This window comes from Gymnoscopelus microlampas, assembly GCF_963454915.1.
Source record: "Gymnoscopelus microlampas genome assembly, chromosome: 24".
Taxonomy (NCBI): Eukaryota; Metazoa; Chordata; class Actinopteri; order Myctophiformes; family Myctophidae; genus Gymnoscopelus; species Gymnoscopelus microlampas.
Window position 1 is genome coordinate 13812188 of NC_139961.1, and position 27435 is coordinate 13839622.

Consider the following 27435-nt stretch of genomic DNA (forward strand, 5'->3'; position numbering starts at 1 on the left):
TAGTACAAAAGTATTGGCATCAAAATGTATTGGCAATCAATAAAGTACCAGAAGTAGAAAGTACTAATTTTTGCAGAATGTGTAAGATGTAAAAAAATAGCGACGCATTGTGAGCTTGTTGATCTGCTATTTTCAAATGGCCGAAATGTGGTGGGCTGAAGTGGGTAATGTATGTTTTGTAATAATAATCAAAATCTAATCTTCAAATAATTGTAGTGGAGTAAAAATACAATATTTGCCTCTTGTAGATCTGCTATTTTCACTACTTCTAAAGTTTTTTTTCATGTATATTTTTATGGAATGTATGGATTTTTTTTTTAACGAAATTGAAAATCTTTTGAAATACATACATATATATACATAGTTTTTTTTAAATAAGAAGTAAAAAAAGGGATATCTGCTTGCGAGTCGCGACCCACAAAAAACACTGCCTTAACCAACAAAAAAAAAACACCTGGGAAAGACAGAGTCCGCAGGAGGTAGAGCGGCCGCTTGGGAAATGGAAGGTTCCCAGTTTGATCCCGGGCTCCTATACCGAGTTACTGTCGAAGTGTCCTTGAGCAAAGCACTGAACCCCTAACCTAACTCCTCCTGATGAGCAGGTTGTTGGTGCCTAGAATGGTTTCCTCCGCCATGTGTGAATGTGTGTGAATGTAATGCATTTTATAAAGCGCTCTGGATAAAAGGCACTATATAAATGCACCATTTTATTCTAGTTGACAGTATAGATCCATCTGTTCACCTCAAACCTGCTGTTGATAAAGCAGAACTTCATAGAGAGGGGGAGAGAGAGAGAGAGAGAGAGAGAGAGAGAGAGAGAGAGAGAGAGAGAGAGAGAGAGAGAGAGAGAGAGAGAGAGAGAGAGAGGGGGAGAGAGACCGACCACAGGGCGCACAAATCAACAAAGGGAATCAATGAACAAACACCCACCACTAATCTTTCACCCACTGAGAAACAGAAGAAGAGAGAGAAGGAAAGGAAGGATTGAAAGAAGAGTCAACAAAAAGGGCCTTTATACTCCTCTGCTAACATCTCAGAATAAATAATGAAACCAAAATAATTTGAAAACTTAAGTTGCGAGCTACTTTGTAGGTTTAGATTATTAGTACAAAACGGACATTAACCACTTAAAGCTTTCATCTATTCAAAAATAGTGGATCTACAAGCTCACGTTTAGATTGCGATACAACGCTTTGTGCAGCTTGTAGATCTGCAATTTTTTTTTGACAATTTAAAAAACTTGTGAAATGATGCGCCACGGTGGATTTGAACCCACAACCTCCGTGGTGATGGGCAGGGACTTTACCACTGCGCCACCCGAGCGCCTTAGCACTATGTGTTGATGCCAATAGATATTTATTTTTACTCAAGTCAAATTTTAATACAAAAATTGTACTTGTAACAGATTATTTCTAAACTGTAACACTTTACTTAAGTAAACAAATGTAGCACTTCTTCCACCACTGGCAAGATATAAAGAAAGAACGAGGGAGAGAGAGAGAGAGAGAGAGAGAGAGAGAGAGAGAGAGAGAGAGATGGAAATAAGTGGAAATTCAAAGTAAGAAGAGGGTTCGATCAATTCTGAATCTTCAGGTCTAATTGAAAATTATATTAGTTGAATGGAGGCAGACTTCCAATACTAGCAAAGCTTTTAGCTCCATCTTAAAGCCTAATGTATTTTCAACAAAATAGAATTAGAAATATATCATCTTACAGAAATGGGAAGGCAAAACGGAAGTCTGCTGGCTAAAGGCCAACATTGATATAAATGCTATAGCAGCGATGCTAGTGCAGTTTGCAATTTAAGAGGCTCATATAGATATACAACTACGCAAAATATACAGCTCTGTCTGTACCTAAACTTTAAACAAATACATTATTTTTCCTAAATGATGTGCGCACACTACAGTAAGGAAACAAAAGCCTAGCCAAGAACTACACTAATGGATGTCAAACTGGATGTTGACATTGGTACAAAGGTTCCAACTTCCCAGGCTAGATCAGGGGTCTTCCAACGTTTTTTCCGACCAAGGACCCCTTAGCTGAGAGAGAGATGAAGCAGGCCCCCCCCCCCCCCCCAACACACACACACACACACACACACACACACACACACACACACACACACACACACACACACACACACACACACACACACACACACACACACACACACACACACACACACACACACACACACACACACTATAGGGCATCGCAGTTGCGGCCACTTCCGGGTTCCACTGCAAAATACTCAATGCATTTTTCCCATTGACATTTCCAAAAATATTGATATCAATTATTTTAAGCCTAGAATCAAGCCATCCAGGGTCCTGGTGAATCATGACCATAAAACGTTTGATTCTGTGAAAAAACTTTTTTGAAAACGGCAAAACAAAGGGTATTTATTAAATATAGTATATCATATAATTAAATATAAAATAAAATAAATCACAGAAAAAAATGATTCACCAGGACCCTGGATGGCTTGATTCTAGGCTTAAATTAATTGATATAAATATTTTTGGAAATGTCAATGGGAAAAATGCATTGAATATTTTGAAGTGGAACCAGGAAGTGGGCGGGAACTGCGATGCCCTAAATACAGTATATTGGATTCATGTTAAATGTGTGTTTTCAGACATTTAACCACTAAAACACTCAATAATTTGTAAACTTGAACTTTGGCTCGGTACTTGGTCTGCTCTTTTTTTCCCTGTACACCACAGCTCTTAGCCGAAAATAGCCGATCTACAAGCTCACAACGTTGTGAGCTTGTAGATCGGCTATTTTCGGCTGATATTCCCCAGCTGAATAGGGATGTGAGGGTTCAAGTGGTTAATGTACATATAACAAAAATAAAGTCCCTATCAAAAGTAAAAGTCCAGTCCAAAGTAAAAACATGCTGAAATGTAACAACCACCACCAATGCTTGTGAATCAACAGCAATAACAAAGTGCAACTCCCTGACCTCCTTCAAAACCTCCATAAAAGAGCTCCTGTCTGCAATTTGCAACTGGACCTAGACAAGTCTTCCATCTTGCCTAAAGAAATTATCCCCCACTGTATAGCTGTAGAAATATATATTTTACTGCTCCTAGTATCCATGATTCTTGTATAGTATTGAATGTCTTTATTGATTAATTGAATACATAGGACCACAATGGAAACAAGGTCTCAGGGCTTTTTGTGTAATCCTTTTAGCATTAATGTAATATGCCTGTACCTCTGCACCTTTTTGCAAACTGTTAATACAGTATTCAATCAATCAATCAATCAAAACAACAACAGAAACATATTTTAACCCATTGAGACCTGGAACTGTGTCATTTTTAGATTTGAGCTAAAAAGCATTATTTTACACTTTGGGCTTTTCAAAAATAGCAGATATACAAGCTCATAGCGCGGCACCGAGTGCCGCGCTATGAGCTTGTAGATCTGCTATTTTTGAAAATTCGTGAAAATGTGTGCAAATCTTTGAATATATATATTTTTAAAGTGAACATTTTTAACTCAAATCTTTGCTTCTGGAGGTCCCTGGAATAACATATTTTGATGGGGGTCCGCGGCCAAATACATATAATTTTGGGGGTCCGTGGCATGAAAAACATTGAGCACCACTGATATAAAAACATACGTTTTTCAGAAAACTGTTGGGATTTAGGAGACATGTAGAATCGGTCTTCAGGTCTCAATGGGTTAATTAGACTTACACAATTCCATGACTTTCCTCTGTCTGACTCTGGAATAGACTTTTAAAAATTTCAGAAATTGTCTGTGGTAGTAGTGAGGCTACTTCTATAATACCAGGCCCGACAGATTATTTTGAGAATCATATTTTTCATTTTACAATATGCCACTGACAGTCTCAGAGGCTATATTTTCGCTATAATGTCCAACTAGAGGAAATCAAGCAGCAGAGTGCAGTGTGGCGCTGAATGCCTTGGGGGAAAGAAGTGTACAGCCTAAGCTTCTGTCAGGGCTTCAATCTTGCACATCCGTGCCACTGTCTTGGGTGGAAGTCACTTTGAAGGAGCCATGCTTTGTCTCGTAGTGCCGTCGGAAAAGTTGATTCCAATTGCAAGCAGCCACAACTTTGCTGCTGATAAGACACAATGGCTTTTCATTGACGAACCCAGGTAGAACGAACGCATAGTATGCTGTCCATTCCTCTTTAATCCATTAAGACCGTGGAACGCATCTGTGTCATTTTAGATTTTAACCGCTTTAAAGGAGGAGTTCACTCAAAAAATGACTTATTTTCTATCAATTACACACCCCATGAAGCCTTGATTTCATGGATTTATTTTTGTTTTTGTGGCATTCCTAAAACAATAATTTGATGACCGTATGTATTTCCGGTAGGAGACACAAATAATCTACTTTGTGTCTCCTACCGGATACATTAGCCGGTAGGAGACGGGAATCAAATTATTAGCTTAGGAATGCGACAAAAACAAAAAATAATCCATGGATTCAAGGCTTCATAGGGTGTGCAATTGATAGAAAATAAGTCATTTTTTGGGTGAACTCCTCCTTTAACCATTATTTTACACTTTGGCTATTCAAAAATAGCAGTTATACAAGCTCATAGCGCGGCACAGAGTGCCACACTATGAGCTTGTAGATCTGCTATTTTCGAAAAATCTTGAAAATGTGTGCAAATCTGTTGAATATATATGTTTTTCAAGCTATTTTTTTTTTACTCAAATCTTTGCTTCTGGGCGTCCCTGGAACAAAAACATTTTGAGATGGGGGTCCGAGGCCAAATACATATAATTTTGGGGCTCCTTGACATGAAATAAGATTGAGAACCACTGATATTATAGCACCATGAGTGTTTCAGAAAATTGTTAGGATTTACAAGACATTCGTAGAATCCCCAGAAGCAAAGATTTGAGTTACAAATTTGCTTTGAAAAATAAAATCTAATATTTTCACGATTTTAAAATAGCAGATCTACAAGCTCATAGCGCGGCACTCTGTGCCACACTATGAGCTTGTATATCTGCAATTTTTTAATAGCCAAAGACATCTAAAAATGACACAGATGCGTTCCCGGATTGAATGGGAACGAAATGTTGAGACTTTTGGATAGTGCCACACTGCCATTATTATTCTTGCTAATGTAGCAGCATCTCAATTAAGCAGGCTACACACGTAGTGTACATTAGCTAGCCCCAAGCACACAAACAATCAATCAATCCAGTAATAATTTGATGTTGTACAGTACGTCTAGGAGGAGGGTGTAATGATTATGAGAATAAAAGTATATCAAATCGTTATTAGAATAAGTTTCGGCTCCACTAAATGGTAATTCCAGACATGTATTATTCACAGTAATGGAAAGGCTGGAAAACAGCTAATTTATACAGTATATTATTATGCCACCGACAATATATAGGCAGAAACCTCCTATCTCCATATTTAAGCTTTTGTGTTTTTTCTCCTAAATGAACGCCCTTCTTCATCATACTACAGCGTCACACAAAAGCATCAAGAGTAGCAGATCCACAACTGCGGCGCGTTTCGAGCTTGCAGATCTGCTACTTTTGCCGTTTTAGAATTTGTATCCCGAAAAGCAACCGTTTCCACCCCAACAGAGACGCTAATTTATTTTTCATCCATTCTCTGCAACTCCCACAGATGTATATGTCTTACACGGCGGTCTGCCAACGGAGTTCCAGTAAAAAAAAAAACATTTTTTTAAAAAACTATCAACTTCTTAAATTAGCCTTTGATTTATGTTCTGGCCCTAAACCATCTAATGGCTCAGAGCAAAATTGGCCCGAGGCCAAACTCTCACTGGCTGACCGACCCCTGCTCTGACCGCCTAGTTGCAAACGATCGCTATTAAACATTAAGCCCTTAATACTTGATCATACGACGCATCTTATATTAAAATTAGCTTAAAGGAGTAGTTCACAAAAAAAAAAATAACAGGGACAAGGGCTAACAGAAACAGATATCTCCTTAATAATAATAATTGCTTATTAAATGCTTAAATTGCCCTCAAATGCTGTATAGTTTGAAGAGACATTATCATAGTTAACTTATTATTTTGTCATTTTCAACTTTATCTAAGAGCGAGGTTTATACAGCGTCCGTGACATTTATTATATCCCCTATAATACCTTATTTATCCTGGGAAGGATACAAAAAGTACTAAATAAAAGCGTCGCATGGGGGGGAATGCGAAGGGAATCGACACCTTTCAGAATGGAGGCATCCAAAGACGCGTGAAAGCGAGAGGATCAACAGCAGCTCTGAACAAATGCACCGATCGATGAGAGAGATGAGACATGAGCAGAGGAGAACGAGAGGGAGGGAGATTAAGAGAGAGAGAGAGAGAGAGAGAGAGAGAGAGAGAGAGAGAGAGAGAGAGAGAGAGAGAGAGAGAGAGAGAAATCATTGTGTGTATTCTTGCAGTGTTCGCACCGAGTGACCTCGGTACATAGAAATACTGTACATACAAACAGAGCAATTAACGTTAAATACATTAGAACATTGCTGCTATTTGTCCCAAATGGTTTCATACCCAGTGAATGCAAAACGTTGAAATACTGCTCTCATTTTTTCCGTGTGATGTGGATGTATAACTATTTCTGACGGAAAATGCACAATTCTTATGGTTTTATAAGATGGTTCTTCACAGCTAAGCTCACACAGCTCTGTTTTACATTTATTTATTCCCATTTCATTGTAGGCTACTGTTGCTTTGGCAATGTAAACGTACGTTTTCTCATGCCAATAAATCTCGTTTGAATTGAATTGAGACAGACAGACAGACAGACAGACAGACAGACAGACAGAAGTGATGTGATGTGAGTGACTGACTGATTTGAGAGTCACATGCAGAAAGACAGGATGAGAAAGAGAGATGGAGTGATTCTAACAGCCTGAATTTATATAGCGCCTTTCATGAACCCAGGACGCTTTACATCAAAAATAACGGACAACCAACAAACAGACAATCAAATAAAAACAACAAACAACTATTTGCTATAAGCCCGAGAGAATAGGTGTCTTTTCAGGGCAGCCTTAACTCAGTGATTGCCAATCACGTGTTTTCGACGTACACGTGTCAATCCAAAGACCACACTCCGCCAAGGACGTGTTTTGACCTGTACTGGTGTTTTCAGTGTTTAGCGCTAGATAGAGCTCTTCGCTAACGTATCAGTCACCATTTGACTCCCGGTGTAGCAGTGAAGCAGCAAATCACATTCACTTCCATTCTAATGGATTTGAAAAAAAAAACCTTTTTCTCTACTTTGGGTGCTTTCTGTTGCTTTTTGGACAAAAACAACCTATATTCAACTGCCAATAACTATGGAACGGATTATCGCGACGGCACGCTTTTTATCTCCCGATTCTACGAGACTTGGATACGTCTTTTAAAGCGATCGGTGGATGGATCGTTGTGAAGAATAATATTCTATGATTTTTTTCAGGGAAAATGCTCAGAATTGCTGGCAAGGTCGGCTATAGACGATGTTTTACTCTGGCGGTTAATGAGTTAAAAGAGTCCAGCGATGGAGCATGGCTAATCTCCATTGGGAGAGAGTTCCACTGCAGGCTGGGGGGCTGCCACACTGAAGGCTCTGTCCCCCAAAGGTTACTTGCTTATTTGGGGGATAGAGAGGAGGTCCAAGTCTGTGGACCGCAGTTTCCGTGACAGAGTACGTTTTTGGAGGTACAGTACTGAGGAGCCATATGAATATTTACAGGAAGAGACTACACCTGTGCTCCTCGGAGTGCAGGTCTCTGTCATAGCCATAATTGGAATGGAATCTAAATATTCTTGATCATATGACCCCAGAGATAATGTGTAACCGATTTGTGTGAGTTTTGGACAAAATCTGTTGGAGCTGAGCTTGTAGATAGCTGATCTACAAGCTCACATGGCGCGTTGTGGGCTTGTACATCGGCTATTTCCACTGAAGATATTTAGTGTAGAGGGAAAACAAGGAGGGCGCCTAGTAGAGAGCCCTGGGGCACTCAGAGCAACAAAGTATATAGGGTTTAGTGCTTAAAAGCAGATTGTCAATGTATAATTTTTGTGTTAATACGCAGGGTAATTAATTTCTTTTTGGGAGACATCCCACTTCTTCTAGAAAGCCTCAAGCCTAACTTAAACTGACTGTCTGATTCAGCTTTTGTGGACTGGAGAAGCTGTTTAATGAGATTTGTCCTATTTGGTGCCGATATAGCGAGCAAAAAACTAACTTTTTCTTTCTCAACATCACACGCGCCTCTGGGCATGGATGAACATTATTTATTTTTAATCTTTGCACATTTGCCACGGTATAAGAGGGATAATCCACTCAGAGGTTATTGTAAGATAATGGATGAGGCCATTATCCCTTTAAAACCAGGAACGCATCTGTGTCATTTTAAGATTTCTTTGGCTATTTGAAAATAGCAGATATACAAGATAATAGCGCGGCACCGAGTGCATTGTAGATCTGCTATTTTTTGAAAAATCGTGGAAAATGTGTGCAAATCTTTGAATATATATATATATATATACATATGTGTTTTAAAGCGAACATTTAACTCTGATCTGTGCTTCTGGGCGTCCCTGGAACAACATATTTTGAGATGGGGGTCTGCGGCTCATAGTGCGGCACCTGGTGCCAGGCTATGAGCTTGTATATGTGCTATTTTTGAATAGCCAAAGAATTAAAAAACAGATGCTTTACCGGTCTTAATGGGTTATTTCTTTTTATCCATTTGTGAATCGTCACAAATGCTCCCAGGCTCTCGATGCATAAGCTATCACCACACAATTGGTTAGACATTGTATAGGGCTTCCTGTTATCAGATGCAGCACGATGTGTCTCAGGACATTCAAATGGTGTTCGCTCGCTTGTATTATCTGAACACTGGCGGTACTGTATATAGCGAGGCTGGAAAAGTTGCTGTAGACCAGTGGTTCTCAACCTGTGGGTCGGGAGCGCCAAGGGGGTCCCCACATGATTTTTTTTTTTTGAGGGGAGGTCCTCAGTGAAGTGACAATTTAAGGACTTTTTAAGATCACTGCATCAAAGGTAATCAACAAACTATAAAAACTGGTTAAACAGTGGCCAAATTGTCAAATATTATAAGAAAGAGGCAAACATTTTGTAGATAGCCTCGTTGTGAGCTTGTAGATCTGCTATTTTCACAATATTTATCTGTGGAACCGAGTCAAACTAAATGTAATGCCTCAACTACTACAATTCCAAGTGCTTGTCAGGGTGCGGGGGTCCCCAGTTCAAATATGCTTATTTTGGGGGGTCACGACCTGAAAATGTTGAGAACCATTGCTGTAGAGTCTACAGCACTTCCACTAAATTAACGCCTTACTTGATCATACGGCAGCATCACACAAAAGCATCGAAAGTAGCAGATCAACAAAAGCTCGAAACCTCGGCGTGAAGCAACACGCTTTGAGCTTGCAGATCTGCTACTTTTGCTGCTTTTGAATTGGAATCATGAAAGTATCTGTCAGGTTTCCACCCGACAGATACGAAATGCAACTGTAGAAAGAGAAAGGAGTCGGAACTGGAAAAGGGTACGATGGCAGGCACAGTTGAGTTGACACTGGGAAAAAAATACATTTGATATGAAGTCAAAATGGAAAAAATGAGAAAATTATACAGCAAACGGGAAAAAGTCTTCTGAAGGATTCAAAGAGACTGTGAATTCGAGAGACTTCTGTATACGTTTAAAAAAGGTGAATTGGATGACAAGTCAAAGAAGGCAGAGTCGGCTCGGGGAAAGTGATAGTACTCAGGATATGTTAAATAGTTTACGCTCGGTGCCTAAATTTAATGAGAAAGAGTTTTTTTTTTCACTAGCTCATTTGTTGTGTGTCTCCATCAGTCTCGTAAATTGCTTCGAGCCACCTGTTGCTGAGAGAGCGTGAGGCCACAAGCTGAAGGAAAGAAAACGAGAGCTGGAGTGACTTTGTGTTCTGAGTTGACATTAACGCATTAATAAATCGTTGCTCTCAGGCAGAAACCTCTTATCTCCATATTTTGATGTTTTTAATGTTTTTTTCACCCTTTATTTTCGTAAATTTGTACCCTACTTCATCATGCTACAGTAGCACACGAGAGTAGCAAAAAAATAGCCAATCTACAACCTAAAAATGTGTCGCATGATCGCGGCGCGTTTTGAGCTTGTAGAACGGCTGTTTTTTGCCATTTTTTAATTTGAATCCTGAAAAGACGATATGCAATCTTGTTTATACGTTATGTTATGTTATGTTATGTTATGTTATGTTATGTTATGTTATGTTATGTTATGTTACAGTATGTGATAATGAATTATCTTTTGCATTTAACACAATCCACAAAGAGCAGTTTGGACTGGATTCAACAACTAATGGATTTGGATTTCCTCAAGGGCAGATCTCAAAGGGTATAGGACCCGGAACCGGAGAAAACGCAGGAACCGGATCCAACACTGTTAGAGCTGGTATGTGGACTTGCAAGGGTTCATTTGGAACCCCCGAGTAACCCAAAAATAACCAGCTTTGACAACCACTAAAGTATGCAGTATGATTGAATTTGTGTTTATCAAAACAATATATTGATTTTATTTTTTTTAATATAGGAATCGTGAAAGGGAACCGTTAAGGAATCGGACCGTTAAGAGGGAATTGTTACAGGAACCGCAATCATTCAAACAGCAGCACGGGGCATTGTGCGGTCAACTTTGCAGTATATTTAATACGCAGACTTTGTCGACTTGCCGTGAGACCTCATATTCGAATCGGAACACATCCAAGAAAAGCTGATTTTATGTTATTTTTTGAGATGTGACGCCTCACCGCCCAGCTCTATCTAGGATCAGTGGAGAGGAGATTGAGGTCGTGACAGAGAATAAATAGATTCCAATCTATCCCGGGACAAACTTCTTAGAAAGCTGAACTTCTTTAACCTTGATACAATGCTCACTCTATTGGTAGAAATCTTTTTTTTATTTAGACCAGCAGGAGTCTTCAATATTTATTCTTCCTTTTCCAGGCCAAGACCCCTTAAGCTGAGAGAGAGACAAAGCAGGGACCCCCCAATACACACACACACACACACACACACACACACACACACACACACACACACACACACACACACACACACACACACACACACACACACACACACACACACACACACACACACACACACACACACACACACACACACACAACACACACACACTAAATATTGTATCAAAATATGTTGCAAATATACTTTTTCATAGATTTCATAGATAGCTTCTTAGACTTGTCTGACAGCACTATCACTATTATGTTCTGGCATTTAACCACTTAAACCCTCAATACTTGGAACCCGTAGCTCTGTACTTTGTTCACTCTTTTTTGCACCAAACCTCTTGGCCCGAAAATAGCTGATCTACACGAAGATATCTATGAAAAGGTATAATGTGCCACTACATATTGTATACAATATGTAGTGGGGGGGTCCCTGCTTCATCTCTCTCTCTAGCTAAGGCAGTGCTTCTCAACATTTTCAGGCCGCGACCCCCCAAAATAATCATATTTGAACTGGGGACCCCCACCCTGACAAGGACTTGGAATTGTAGGAGTTAAGGCATTATATTTAGTTTGACTCGGTTCCCAAAGATAAATATTGTGAAAATAGCAGATCTACAAGCTCACAACGCCAGGCCTACCAATTTCTGCCGCTTTCTTATGTTATTTGACAATTTGGCCAAATGTTTGACCAGTTTTCATAGTATACCGGTAGTTTGTTGATTACTTTTGATGCAGTAAAGGTCTTTTTTCTTTTCATTTCAATAAATTGTTTTAGGTATTAAAAAGGTCTTAAAAGTCCTTAAATTGTCACTTAACTGTCATCTGAGGACCCCCCCCCCCAAAAAAAAAATAATAATGTGGGGACCCCCCTGGGTCCGGTAATTAGAATGTACTTGAGTAAAAGTACAAAAGTGTCGGTATCAAAATGTACTAAAAGGACCAAAAGTAAAAGTACTCAATATGCAGAATGTCCCATTTCACAAGTTTTCAAATGTCTAAAAGTGTATAAAAAAATCTTTGGAAAATAGTCGATCACTATGCGTCGTGGTGCGCCACAAACCACAAAAATAAAACAGGGCCCTATAGATGTGCTTTATCGTAGTTCGGACGTCACGCACTTACTGTACCTCTCTCCGCTGGGAGAGAGAGACAAAGGCCATAAAACGTACGGATGGTAGCTTTAAATGTCTACCTTCTCTGTGATTATATTTAATATGGCTGCTATTACTGTAGATGTTGGATTATTAGTTGCTTTTTCTTTATCTGATGTGCTTTTCAATGGGACTATACGTTCTGTGCTGTATCACACATTGCCCCCCTGGAGGACATTAACGTTTCCTAAGTGTAAGTGTATAAAGTCTATGTTTATTATTTAACCCATTGAGACCTGAAGCCGATTCTACATGTCTCCTAAATCTCAACAGTTTCCTGAAAAACATTTGTTTCTATATCAGTGGTGCTCAATCTTTTTCATGTCAAGGACCCCCAAAATTATATGTATTTGGCCGCGGACCCCCATCAAAATATTTTGTTCCAGGGACCCCCCGGGAAGCAAAGATTTGAGTTAAAAATGTTCGCTTTAAAAATATATATATATTCAAAGATTTGCACACATTTTCACGATTTTTCAAAAATAGCAGATCTACAAGCTCATAGCGCGGCACTCGGTGCCGCGCTATGAGCTTGTATATCTGCTATTTTTGAATAGCCCAAAGTGTAAAATAATGCTCTTTAGCTCAAATCTAAAAATGAGACAGTTCCAGGTCTCAATGGGTTAAGAAGAGTTTTCAGTGCTTGTTGGCCAGCGTTCCTGTTTGTCCACAGTCCAATATTTGGAAATTAGCTTGTTGGAATAGAAAACCCTGTATTGGCAGGGCTCTAACAAGCATTATCCCCACATCTACCATTAACGTCGCTGCGGGGCAGAAATACCTCATGTCTCCATATTTTAACCCATTGAGACCCGAAGCCGATTCTACATGTCTCCTAAATCTCAGCAGTATTCTGAAAAACGTATGTTTCTATATCAGTGGTGCTCAATCTTTTTCATGCCAAGGACCCCCAAAATGATATGTATTTGGCCACGGACACCCATCAAAATATGTTGTTCCAGGGACCCCCCAGAAGCAACGATTTGAGTTAAAAATGTTCGCTTCTTTGAATATATATATTCAAAGATTTGCACACATTTTCACAAATTTTCAAAAATAGCAGATCTACAAGCTCGTAGCGCGGCACTCGGTGCCGCGCTATGAGCTTGTATATCTGCTATTTTTGAATAGCCCAAAGTGTAAAATAATGCTTTTTAGCTCAAATCTAAAAATGACACAGTTCCAGGTCTTAATGGGTTAACTGTGAATGTTTTTTTTTTGCAAATCAACTCCATACTTCACCATACAAGAGTGTCGCACGAAAGTAGTGAAAATAGCCGCTCTACAAGCTCACAACGCGTCGCATCACCGCGCCGTAGAACGGATATTTTCACTACTTTCAAATGTTTTTTAAAACTAATTATAAAAAAAAGGAACGGTTTTGCACAGGCAGCCCTAAGCGTACAGTATACAGTAAGTTCAATAAGGAAGATCTCTCTCTCTCACACTTTCATCTTTAATGCTGGGGATGCTTCACTAACATCATTCCATTCACAGCTTGAAGCGTGAGCACTTCCAAGGTGGGGGGCGGGGGGGGGGGGGGGGGTTCTCCCTTATTAAAAGATAATCTTTTATGTTAAATATTAACAGAGTCTAATCGCCATCATGTTTCATCTTTTATTCAATAAAACTTTTCGTTTGCAACAACTTGATCTTGGGGATTCGCCACGGTGCCCACCGGGACAGTTTTGTCAACGGGGGGGGGGGGGGGGGGGGGGGGGAATTCCGCCGATTTCCGCCGTTTTATTTTCTTCTCACGCCGTTTGGTGAACCCCCAAAGGTTGGTGCCCTGTGCTGCGCTGCTTTTATCCGCCAGATTGGGACGTTCGCGGCATTTTTGGCACCATTAACACTTGAGGTGCCAGAGGTTTATTAAAAAAATGTACGTTGAGTGCCTGGATTTTTTACCATTTTTTAACCTTTTTCAAGTAGTCACAAAATATTTTCAGTGATCACCGTCCTCACGGTGATCCCCTCATTACACAGATAGAGGTCTCGTACAATCGGGGGGGGGGGGGGATTAAAAACATTCGGTAATCTGTTCCATAGTTGCAGCCAGTTGAAAATAGTCAAATTAACATTGTAAAAAAAAAAAGACACAGGAGCAGAGATACAGGCTTTTGAAGTCATAAGTTAACCAGGAAGTGGATTCAAGTCTAAATCTTCGAAAAATGATATCTCCTGTTGCTATGGAGGAAAAAAAATATATATATATATACGGTATTGGCACCCAATGTGTTAAGGTGCGTTCATCATCGGTGACGAGTGCCTCTAACAGCCGCTGCTGGCTGCGTGCAGCGACTCGCAGCGTTGTCTGTGTGTCGATGCATGCTTGCAGCTGCACTCACACAATCACGTGCAGCACACGGTCCCCTCCCCCTGCGCCTAATGGCTGTACATGGGGCCGACGCGTGCTTTATAGCGTGATTGTGTGAGTGTGGCTTCAGGAAGTAAATTCTATAGCCTCGATCTCCAGGCTTTTATTTTTTTAGTTTTGCTAAAAAATAAAAGCTTGGAAATTCCTGTCCCAGCTGTTGGTACCAAGGGGCAAGGCTTGGATATTTACGATGAGGCCAACACGGAAGCTTATGAATGGCCAGAGTGTGGCGCTGTTTTACCCTGCGCCGACCTGCAGTGTCAGAAAGAATTTATTTTAACGCAAGTGAATGGGTTTTTGACAAACTTTAGACTAGATTTTCTTACCGTAATAAAAATTGTCATACATTCTATATGCTTCCAGTCGCTAGTTTAAAGTCTCCTTTCAATCATCATGATATGCGTTTTGCTAAATTATGGTCCCATTTATTCTAAAATTGACGATAAAGTAGGCTATGCTCCAGGAGGGGCGGGATGATTTGATTGACAACCTACACAACCAATAGCATTCATTCCCCGCCCTACTCTTGATTGACAAGCTACCCAAACAATAGCATTTTTGGGGGTTGTTTTCCGGTTCGCTGGTCACGTGTCTGGTCTCAACCAATAGCGTTTGAGTTCCGGCGTGGCCAACTGTATATATTAACGATGGAGGAATGCACGTTTCTGAACTATCGGCTTCATTTTCGTTCTGTAGAAAGCAGGGGAGTGGCTTTGTCCATTCTTTTTTACAGTCTACGGTTGGTACCCAAAAGCGCCTCGCGTCATCTGACGTGCCGCGCGTTATTTATTTTGGGTGCGCATGCGCACCTGCGCACCAGTGCACCCCTGGATATGTGAATGCAGACAGACAGACAGACAGACAGACAGACAGACAGACAGACAGAGAGAGAGAGAGAGAGAGAGTACCTTGAGTTCCTCCACGGCCTTGCGGAGCTCCTCGGGGGTCTTGTAGGTGAAGTCTCTCTCCAGGTAGTCCTCCTCGGCCTGGTTGATCCACTCCTGCATCTCCTGCATCTCCTTCCTCAGGGCCATGGTCTTGTCCAGACCCCCCTTCAGGGCAGACTTCTTGGCATAGGCCTGGTGGGACGGAGAGAGGGAGAACCGGTGGTGTAAAAGCAGTGGTTCTATCAACCAGTGGTCCGGGGACCACCGGTGGTCCTTGAGGGGGTACCCAGGGGGTCCCCAGCAAAATGAGTTAACGCAGCGTCACAAAAAATGTTTTAACCACTTAGCTTTGGGCTATTCAAAAATAGCAGATCTACAAGCTCATAGCGCGGCACCGAGTGCCGCGCTATGAGCTTGTAGATCTGCTATTTTTTGAAAAATCTTGAAAATGTGTGCAAATCTTTGAACATTTTTAACTCAAATCTTTGCTTCTGGGAGGTCCCTGGCACAACATTTTCAGATGGGGGTCCGCGGCCAAATATATATCAATTTAGGGGTCCTTGGCATGAAAAAGGTTGAAACCCAATCGTGTAAAGTAACTGAGTACATTGATTTTTTACCTTACTTGAGTATGTCCAATTTTCAGTACTTTTACTTCTACTCCACTACATCTCAGAGGCTAATATTGTACTTCTACCTCCACTACAATTATTTGAAAACTTTAGTTACTAGTTACTTTGTAGATTTTTACAATTATCACAAAACGTACATTAACCACTTCAGCCCTATATTTTGGCCATTTGAAAATAACACATCTACAAGCTCACGATCTGCTATTTTCAAATGGCTGAAATATATAGGTATACTGTCGATCTGTTACTTTTGCTATTTTTGTTGTCTCCGCCAGGAGACTATGTTTTCACTTTCCGTCCCCCCGCCCCTCGGCCAAGCTAACATTGGTCAAGCCTCACGTGACACGTGACAATACGTTGAAAGAGTGTGCTCTGATTGGCTAGTGAGACGCATGACGTATAGCGGCCTATAAATAGATGTGTCACTTTGAATGAGTCTTGGCCTCTTTCAAAGTGAGGTAAGACAGGAATAATCACGAAATGGCTGAGAAATGGCGGAGTAACACTTAAGACAGGATTAATCAAGTAACACTTAAGACAGGATTAATCAAGTAACACTTAAGACAGGATTAATCAAGTAACACTTAAGACAGGATTAATCAGGAACAGTACTGGCGGAGACCTGTGCTCCGAGGAGCACATTTTCTAGTTTTATTTTGAGTCCTCAAAAGTAACAGTTTTGGACATACAGTATGAGGTTTCCACCCCGACAGAGGCGATGTACTGTATTATTTCTAAGACTCCTCCTCCGCGTTCCGCCTCCTCCTCTACTCCCTTTGCTCCTCCTGTACCTGCAGGCTATATGATCCAGCCCAGCGGTTCTCTAACTATTTGACTTTCAAGGACAGACCTGTAAAGGGTCCCTTTGGAACCCCCTCCGAGGAACCCTGAGGGTCCCTGGACCGCACTTTGAGAACCAGTGATCCACTGATCTGACTATTCCTGCAGACTGTGATCCAGCTCTCAGTGGTGTAAAGTAACTAAGTACTCAAATACTGTACTTAAGTACAATTGTTTTGGTACTTTTACTTTACTGGAGTATTTCCAATTTTCTATACTATATACTTCTACTCCACTACATCTCAGAGACAAATATTTTACTCCACTACAATTATTTGAAAACTTTAGTTACTGTGTGGATTTTGATTATTATTGCAAAACATGCATTAACCACTTCAGCCCCATTTTAAGCCTTCAGCCCTATTCAGTTGGCTATTTGATAATAGCAGATCTACAAGCACACAACACGTCACGATGCGACCTGTAGTGTGCTTGTAGATCTGCTATTATCAAGAGATTTTTTATTTTACACACATATGATAACTTGTGAAACGGGACAATCTGCATAATGAGTACTTTTACTTTTAGTAGTTTAAGTAGATTTTGATACCAATACTTTAGTACTTGATTACCGGACATTTACTTGTAACCGAGTGTTTCTACATTGCAGTATTGATACTTTTACTTAAGTAAAAAAGATTTAGTACATTTGATCTTCCCACCATGGCCCCATATCCCACACCATGTCATAAGCTAACTGGGTCTGTCTATAATAGGCTGCAGCATACTTCAAACAAACTACAACTTTTTGTATGGCTTCGGCAATAAGTTCAATAAGAACAGAATGATGTCATTGCAGAGCACAAAAAAAAAGGGGAAAAAAAGCCTCCAGGGCTCACATGCGTCTTTTATGTGGGCCAAGCTGATTGGCTAAAACACAAACATAGAATTAGAAGCTATATAGGAAGTAAACCAGGGACAGAGACAGGGACAAAGAGAGACAGACATGCCAAGACATGCACACATTCACACACAAATACACATGCACACACAGCCACTCACATGTACACACAAATAACACCCAGGATTTGAACCCGGGACCCACGCGGGGACCTATCGGATCTACCACACATGCAAGAGGGGCATCACTCACTCACACTCACACACACACACACACACACACACACACACACACACACACACACACACACACACACACACACACACACACACACACACACACACACCTGTTTGCAGATGTTCTCCCACTGCGCGTTGAGCTCGTCCAGCTCCTTCTGGATGTGGACGGCGAACGGCGGCTCCGCCTCCTTCTTCAGGGACACGCCCACCTCGTTGATGCCGTTGAGGCTGGGTTGGATGGTGTGGATGTCATTCACCAAGGCCTGGCCAATCGGAGTGCAGGAGGACAAGAGACACAATGTTGAACTCGTCAAGGATCACAGTTTGCACAGTAACTACTTTCTTTTTAAAATTCTGACTCTAAGCCCCAACCTGAATGTGTTCCTAATTGTAAACATATCTCTAAATCTCTTTTCAACCATAAAACAGCCATTTGTCTTGTGAGGACCAGGAAAATGGTCCTCACAATGTCTATTTCTCAAATTCTACTAAACGTGTGGGGACATTTGTCCGTTTGAACTGACATTTTAAACACATTACGGAGGGTTTTAATAAAGAGCTAATAAAAACCCCGCTGAGAAAACACGACTCTCACATTTATACGAGAACCGCCGTTTCCCCCTCCTTTTTTTTCTCAATCTCGACCCTGATTCCTCTTCCTCGCGGCCTTTTTAACCAGGCCCTTTATGAAGTGTCACAGCATGCTTAGTGGCCTCACGGCGGTAACGCCTATAAAAGCCACGGTGTCATTTTCATGAAGTCTGACGGGGAGGTTTTTTTTTTGCTTGCATCATGGCCTCCGGGGATATTTCAGTCCGCCGGCTATACACTCTCCTCTCCTCTCCTGTCCTCAGGCAAAAACACATTGAGCTGTCAGCTGCTCTGACTCAAAGCACTCTCTGCTCTTTCATTCTGAAAAATGTCACTTTACTTTTCAAAGGGATTTTTTTCCCCAGCCATCCAATCCACTTTATTTATAGAGCACAATTTTAAAACAACAGTGTTGAACCAAAGTGCAGTACACTCAGTAACAAAAAAACACACTAAAACAACCAAGAGCAAAAACAATACACAAAAGAACAGGACAACATATAGACACATTGCCTCGAGGAAAACATCATCTCTCATTCGGAATTTTCAAACGCCAAGGAGTACAGGTGAGTTTTTAAACGTGATTTAAACACAGGCAGGGTTTGAGACGCTCTAACATGGGGTGAAAGCTCGTTCCACAGTTTGGGCCCTACAGAAGAAATCTCCCCGGGTCTTCAGCTTTGTGGGCGGGACCTTAACTCTTTCACTGCCACAATTATTGCTTTCCGCGTTTGCCCACTGCCAGAGATTTTTCATTGAAAAAAAAAAGTACTCAGGAGCCGAGATACAGAATGTTTAAGTTTTAAGTTAACAAGGAAGTGGATGGGAGTCTAGATCTTCGAAAAATCATATCTCCTTGGTCTTTGGGTCAAATGGGCCTTTTAAAAAAAAAAATAATCGTCATTTCCGTCCATGGCCATGAGAGCCATAGTAGCATCGGACGGGAATTCCCGTTTTGGGCAATAAAAGAGTTAAGAAGTGACTGGTCAGTGGACCTCAACCCATTTAAAGACTTAACAAACATCACAATCTGAAACTGGATCCTCTAGCGAACAGGTTTAGTTAGACCTGCGGTTTTCGAACGTTTTCAAGTCAAGGACTCCCAAATTGATTATGCATTTGGCCGCGGACCCACATCTGAAAATGTTTTGTGCCAGGGACACCCAGAATGTTTATGTAAAAAAATATGTATAATTAATTTTCAGAACATTTTTGATATATTTCAAAAAATGTCAAAAATAGCAGATGCACAAGCTGTGAGCTTGTAGATCTGCTATTTTTGAATAGCCAACATATAAATGGATAAAGTGGTTAAAATGATTGTGATGCTATATTAACCCGCGGGGGGGGGGGGTCCCCAGGGGGTCCCCGGACCCCAGTTTGAGAACCAGAGGGTTAGACAGTACAGAGGAAATGAGAGAGATCACGCTGCAAATATAACCATTATCGTTAATTCATCCGTTTGATGATTGATCTGCACGATTAAAGTCAAGACTGGGAAATTACGGGTAATATATGGCGCTAAAGTACGGAATGGTGTTAATTGCTGTTAAATGATGATGATGTGAAATGCCATCTATTATCTGAAATGGATTTCATTGTATAACTTCCCAGCTGTAAAACATAACTTTTCATTGTTAAAAGACAGGCATTCAAACTTTTGGTGAAGTCGTAAATATGACAAAACAGACATTTAGGCAGTTCAAAAACATTTAACGCGATAAATTTTCATTCGCTCAATTAATCTATCATTTAGCAAACTATTTCATCCCTAATCAAAAGTAATGCTGAGGTATCCTGGTTGGTGCGCCTGGTAAGGGTGCATGCAATGTAAATCAGTGGTTCTTGTTTTAACCACTGTATCCATATACACGTTGGCCATTCCAACATAGCATATCTACAAGCTCAAGCGCGTGTGAGCTTGTACATCTGCTATTTTGGAAAATATTTGAAAGAATTGGGAAAATGTTTGGAAAATGTTGTATCGTTTAGATTTTTTATTTTATTTTAAGATAAATCTTCTCTTATGGGGGTCCCTGGCACAAAACATTTTCAGATGGGGGTCCGCGGCCAAATACACATCAATTTGGGGGTCCTTGACATGAAAAGGTTTTGAGAAGCACTGCTGCAAAAAAAGAGGCTCAAATCTGTCCGCAGCCGGTCGGGGTTCAAATCCCATCAGAGGATCTTTGCTGCATGTTATCCTCTAGAGGTGTGCCGATACACTCATTTCACGATACGATACACGATATTGGGCTCACGATATCGATACGATACGATATATGGCACTTTTTTATTATGAAAATATATGGGTGGGAAAAAAAACAAATACTTCTATTTTTGCATTATTATTATTGCAAAAAATATATATTTTTGGCAGGTTTTTCTTTTTAAACACCAAAACGATACATATCGTCACGAAAAACGTATCTCGATATATCACGGGACGATATATCGGCACACCCCTATTATCCTCCCTTTCCCTCTCCTATCTTTCCTGTCTCTATCACAATAAAGCCGAACAAAATCAATGATAATAAAGTCATGTGTTAAACAGGTTGGGCATTAAAGTTGCATGTTAATCTCAGCCATTAAACCGTGCTAATGCAGTCAAGCTGAGTTTCATTTAAACTTGTGAATGTCATTTAACCCATTAGAACCGGGAAAGGATCTGTGTCACTTTACATTTTAGCTATATATTATATATAGCAACATACGTTTTTTCAGAAAACTCTTATAGGATTTAGAGAACAGTGGTTGGTTCTCAAAAATAGCAGACGTACAAGCTCGCAGCTCGTCACTTCGTGCTTCGTAAGTGTTCGAAAAATCAATTTTAGAAAAATCTTTAAATTGTTTGAAAAATCTTGAATAATTTAGAATGTTTTATCACAAATCTATGGGGAGGGGGGGGCCTGTGGCAAAAATCCATATAATTTTTCCTTGGCATGAAAAAGTTTGAGAACCACTGATTTAGAAGGTATTTGTAGAATTGGCCTCGGGTCTTAATGGGTTAAAGGTTTCCAGACCAGATCGATACCCAGAGCCACGTATCTGTGTGTTATGTGGAGTTCAGCCTGAGTCGATGAATGCTCTCTGGGAGCTTGAAAAGGAATACCAGCGGGCAGCAGTGGTGGAAAGTAACTAACTACATGTACTTAAGTACTGTACTTAAGTACAATGTTGAGGTATTTGTGCTTTACTGGAGTATTTCCAATTTCCAACACTTTTACTTCTACTCCACTACATCTCAGAAGCAAATGTTGCACTTTTACTCCACTACAATTATTTGAAAACTTTAGTTACTAGTTACTTTTCAGATATACATTGTTATATTATATAACATACATTAACCACTTCAGCCCTATTTTATACCAAGGCTATTTGAAAATCAAAAGTAAAATCTGACTAACGATGATGTCACTGGTAGGCGGATTTCAGAAGTGTCCACAGACCTCTTATGGAAGACCGAGCGGAAAAAAATGGTGCAATTTTATCATGAACATTAGTAAGGACCAATTATATGAAGATAGGTTGAAAATGGGTTTCTTTCTCTGAAGCACGGCGTTGCCGAGGGGGAGAGACAGAAATATAGACAGACAGAGACAGAGAGAGAGAGGGAGACAGAGAGCTATGTACCGTGCACTGTTCCAGCTGTTTCTCCAGGGCCTCTGAGTCACCCAGGGCGGGCCACTCCTCGTTTAGGAAGACGTCCACATCAGCCATCCACTTCTTCAATGTCTTCACGTCATTCTGACTCACAGAGAGAGAGAGACAGACAGACAGAGACAGAGAGAGACAGAGAGAGAGACAGAGCCAGAGAAAGAGACAGAGAGAGAGAGAGAGAGACAGACAGACAGAGAGAGAGACAGAGAGAGAGAGAGACCCAGAGAGAGAGACAGACAGAGAAAGAGACAGAGAGAGAGAGACAGAGAGAGGGGAGAGAGAAAGAAATAGTTTTTTTTTCTTCATTTATTACAATCTTTCCCACATAGTTCAGGGTCAAATTCTCAAAAATAAATAAACACATTTATCTTTATCTAATTAATGATTGAATGAATTCATTAAATACATAATAATAAAAAATGATTACAAAAAATCAATCAGGTTATTAACTGAGGTGACAGAGATCCGATCAGTGTGATAATAAGTGCTGATGTAGTTATAGTGTCTCACCTCAAACTGCATCAGTTTTCCCATCAGCTCCTGCAGCTTCTGGGCGTTCTCCGACAGCGTGGTGCCTATCCGCCTCCACCGAGCCATGATGGAGTCCATCTCGATACGATACCTAGTGTATAACACAATACAATACAATACATTAGAGCAGGGGTCTTCAACAGGGGGTCCTCTGAGTTACTACAGGGGGGCCACCGAATCTTTTTTTTACATTAACCCACTTGAACCCTAGCATCCCTTTTCTGAGGAGAACTTTAGCCTAAAAATAGCAGATCTACAAGCTCACAATGCCTCGCGCTGCGAGGCGTTGTGAGCTTGTAGATCTGCTATTTTGGATGCAATGAGGTTCAGTGTAGAGGGAAAAGATTCAGTGTAGATTCATTAACATGAATCCAACATACACAAAGTCTATGACTCTATCTATGAAATCTATGAAAAAGTTTAATCTGCAAAACACAATTGTATAAATATGTAGTGGAAACCCCTGCATTAGAGCCATGATGGAGTCCATCTCTAGACCATACCTAGATTATAACACAATGCAATACATTAGAGCAGGGGTTTTCAACGTTTTTAGGCCAAGGACCCCTTAACTGAGAGACCCCCCACTACATATTGTATAGAAGTGTGACAGCTTCATAGACTTTGACAGCACTATCGTCAGTGTATGTTGGATTAATGTGTATTTTCAGACATTTAATCACTTGAACCGTCAATACCTAGAATGCTCATTTCCCCCCCCTCTACACCAAACCTTTTTGCCAAAAAATACCAGATCTACAAGCTCACAACCCACTCAGAATAGGGATGCTACGGTTCAAGAGGTTAATGTAAAAAAAACAAAAACATGATCCTATCACACAAAGATTTGGGGGCCCCCTTGCAGTAACTCTGAGGACCCCCTAGGGGTCCCCGGACCCCTGTTGAAGACCCCTGTGTTAGAGCCATGATAGAGTCCATCTCTACGGGACACCTACAGCACCGCACAATACAACACATTAACACATAATGCAGTTCAACACAACATGACACGAGTCAATGCAATACGACACAACATACTCCATGTGTTAACCCATTGAGACCTGAAGCCGATTCTACATGTCTCCTAAATCTCAACAGTTTTCTGAAAAACGTATGTTTCTATATCAGTGGTGCTCAATCTTTTTCATGTCAAGGACCCCCAAAATGATATGTATTTGGCCGCGGACCCCAATCAAAATATTTTGTTCCAGGGACCCCCCAGAAGCAAAGATTTGAATTAAAAATGTTCGCTTTAAAAATATATATATTCAAAGATTTGCACACATTTTCACGATTTTTCAAAAATAGCAGATCTACAAGCTCGTAGCGCGGCACTCGGTGCCGCGCTATGAGCTTGTAGATCTGCTATTTTTGAATAGCCCAAAGTGTAAAATAATGCTTTTTAGCTCAAATCAAAAATTGATTACTTATATACTATACATACCTCTGGCTGATGTCTGCCGGTGCTTTCTGGAACACCTGCTCCACAGCTGCCTTCAGGTAGTCCACCTCCCCCTGGTGGTCAACCAGAGACACCTGCAGGGCCTACAGGACAGACAGACAGACAGACAGACAGACAGACAGACAGACAGACAGACAGACAGACAGACAGAGAGACAGACATAGAGAAATGAGAGTGAGGTTTGAACAAGTGTTTCTCAAACCTTTTCATGTCAAGTACCCCCAAATTAATATGCATTGGGTGTCAAGCCTTTCGGCGTCAAGCCTTCCTCAGTATGTATCATACACACTGAGGAAGGCTTGCCGGCGAAACGCGTCAGTGTTTGCTGTGTCCGTCCGTGCGCCCATGAATTTAAAGTACAAGAAGGACTTCTGAGTGCTGGCTATTACTTTCTTAATGTGAATCTTTGTGACGTGCACCCGGCAAACTGCATTATATATACAGACTGAGAGTGCTCGCTTTTGTTTTCTACTCTTCAGATTAGCAAACAAGTGGGCTGTGCAGAGAGCTCCAATACATGCATATAAGTCCAAGTAATGGGCAACTGTGAACATTCGACACCACAGCCTCTAATATGCCTCTAATAGGCTGAGATTTCCCCTGCCAAAAAAAAAACCCTTCCCCAACATAACAAACTGTTGCCGGGCGCGCTGCCAGTTTTCGCTCATTCGATCACACGACTTAGCTTTCCGTGACACATTTGCCAAGAGTAAACAACACACACACACACACACACACACACACACACACACACACACACACACACACACACACACACACACACACACACACACCCCTCCTCCTCCTTATATGTTTTCTTTCTCTGTGGACACACAGAAAAAAAACAGACCCCGGTCGGTGTTATCACGCTGGAAAGCCGTCAATGAAACCTGCTTGCTGATGAAATGTCACAGAGTTGCACAGACCAGTAGCTGACATATTTTTTGCAAGAGAAACAAGCAACCAGGTCTACAAAAACGAGCCCCAAAAGAAGCGACTTATAGGCCACATGAGCGTACGCACACTGCAGCTATTTGCTATAAATTACTAGCTATAAAATAGCTGATCTACAAGGTCAGGGCTTGTAGATCTGCTATTTTCTAAATAATCTTTAAAATGTGTATTTGGAATATTTTTTTTAAACATTTTAAGTTCACAAATCTTGTATGGGGGTCCCCTGGCACAAAATATTTTCAGATGGGGGGTCCTTGACATGAAAATGTTTGAGAACGACTGATTCAAACAGCTTCAGACAGCAAGCCCAAATAAGCAACTACACAAGCCCAAAAAACCCCACAACCAAAGTGACTTCACAGTAAAACAAGCCCAAAGTCGCTTATAAAAAGCGGACATGGCAACACTGGTAGAGACGCGTGTGGCCATGGATATCAGTCTCTTTTTATACGCATTATATTTTTTACGGGATGTGTTTCCTACTAATACTTTGGCTATTACATTGTTTACGCCCAACCATCTTTATTTGTCCATGTGCGCTACAGTACATCGTTGTGCTTTTTACGAGGATGCCCGTTAAAGCACTGCGTAAACAGTGTTTTAAATCGATGTTGCACAAAGATAACATTTTGTTATTGACTGTATAACTGCATGGCCTCTGAGCTTTATTGGCACATACTGTACACAGCAATGAGAGAGAGAGAGAGGGGGAGAGAGAGAGAGAGGGGGAGAGAGAGAGAGAGAGAGAGAGAGAGAGAGAGAGAGAGAGAGAGAGAGAGATGAATTTAAGCCAGGGGTCTTCTACAGGGGGTCCGGGACCCCTAGATTTACTACAGAGGGGCCCCCAAATCTTTGTGTGATAGGAACATGTTTCTTACATTAACCACTTACCACCCTAGCATCCCTATTCTGAGTGGAACATTAGCCAAAAATAGCAGATCTACAAGCTCACAATGGCATCACCATTGGCATTGAAGACCCCTGATTTAAGCACTGAAACCCCTCTATTCTCCATAGTGAAACGGACATGAGTAGCAACTGTACTTTGTCTGCCGTTCTTTCCCTCTACACCGAATCTCTTCGGCAGAAATAGCCGATCTACAAGCTCACACGTAGCGCACCGTCGCGAGTCTCCGTTCTACTCCTCCCGCCCAACACTCCCCGCTGACTCCCCGCCCGGCTTTCCTGCGCCGAACTCGGGCAAATGTAACTTTGTCCAATGTAAAACTTGAGTCACTTCCTGACTTGCCTAATTGAAATACGAGTCAAATCGGAGATCGGAGGCTGGCCGGACTGATAAGCGAAGTGAGAAAAAACAATCAGCCGAACGTAGTGAATCAGGCTGGATCCCAGCCTAGTAGTGATGAGCGGGTCGGGTTTTTTCATGACCCGCCCCGCCCCGCCCCGCGACGGAACCCAACCCGCCTCAACCCGCCCCGCGAACCCATATATAAATCTATGGCTCAACCCGCCCCGCGACCCGCGATTTTTTTTTTATTCTGTAAAATCATGGTTAGAAAATAATCCCCAAGTATATTCAAACTGTTTTATTGTTATTATTCTTATTCTTATTAGGAATACAGACAAAACAAGAGCATGTGATTATTTTTATTTTTTTTGCGTGTGAGGGCGGCTGACCCGCTCACCCACAGCCCGCATAATTTCCTCTGAAATTCTGACTCGACCCACCCACGCCGCGGGTTGACCCGCCGGTCCCGCGGGTTACGGGTCGACCCGCTCATCACTACAGCCTAGGGGTCTTCAACAAGGGGTCCGGGACCCCTAGGGGGTCCTCATAGTTACTACAGGGGACCGCCAAATCTTTGTGTTACATTAACCACTTGAACGCTAGCATTCCTATTTTGAGAACTTTAGACAAAAATAGCCTATCTAGTGATCATGTGAAGATCTCAAGAATGTCATTGATGGAAAAAAAAAAAGCAATAACAAAAAAACAGCCTGTCTCTAAATCAAATGGAAGTGTTATTTATTGAGGAGTCGTGTAGGGAACTGTAGGCCTGGTGAGCTGATGGCAGATCTGTCAGGTTGTCCCAGGCTCTAGCAGGGAACAGAGGAGTAAATCTATACACTGTGAATATAGTGAAGACAAAAGGGCTTGAATTCTCACGAGCTAAAAAACGGTTTAGAAGAAGAGCTGGCATATGCCGGCAGCAGCAGGAAGCCTCATTTTAATCAGGCTAATAATTTTCCGTCCACACC

The 27435-nt window shown here is 41.2% G+C and overlaps 1 protein-coding gene across 6 annotated transcripts in view; it reads right to left on the reverse strand.

Annotated features, from left to right (window-relative positions):
- The window catches only part of dmd (dystrophin), a 555891-nt gene that overhangs the window by 191971 nt on the left and 336485 nt on the right, over positions 1-27435 (reverse strand). For all 6 annotated transcript variants that reach the window (XM_084050679.1, XM_084050677.1, XM_084050678.1 and 3 more), the window contains 5 exons: positions 24244-24344; positions 22779-22890; positions 22242-22355; positions 18122-18277; positions 15484-15654 (listed from right to left, as the gene is read on the reverse strand). In XM_084050679.1, the coding sequence (XP_083906805.1) occupies positions 15484-15654; positions 18122-18277; positions 22242-22355; positions 22779-22890; positions 24244-24344 (654 nt within the window). The remainder of the gene's footprint in view (positions 1-15483; positions 15655-18121; positions 18278-22241; positions 22356-22778; positions 22891-24243; positions 24345-27435) is intronic.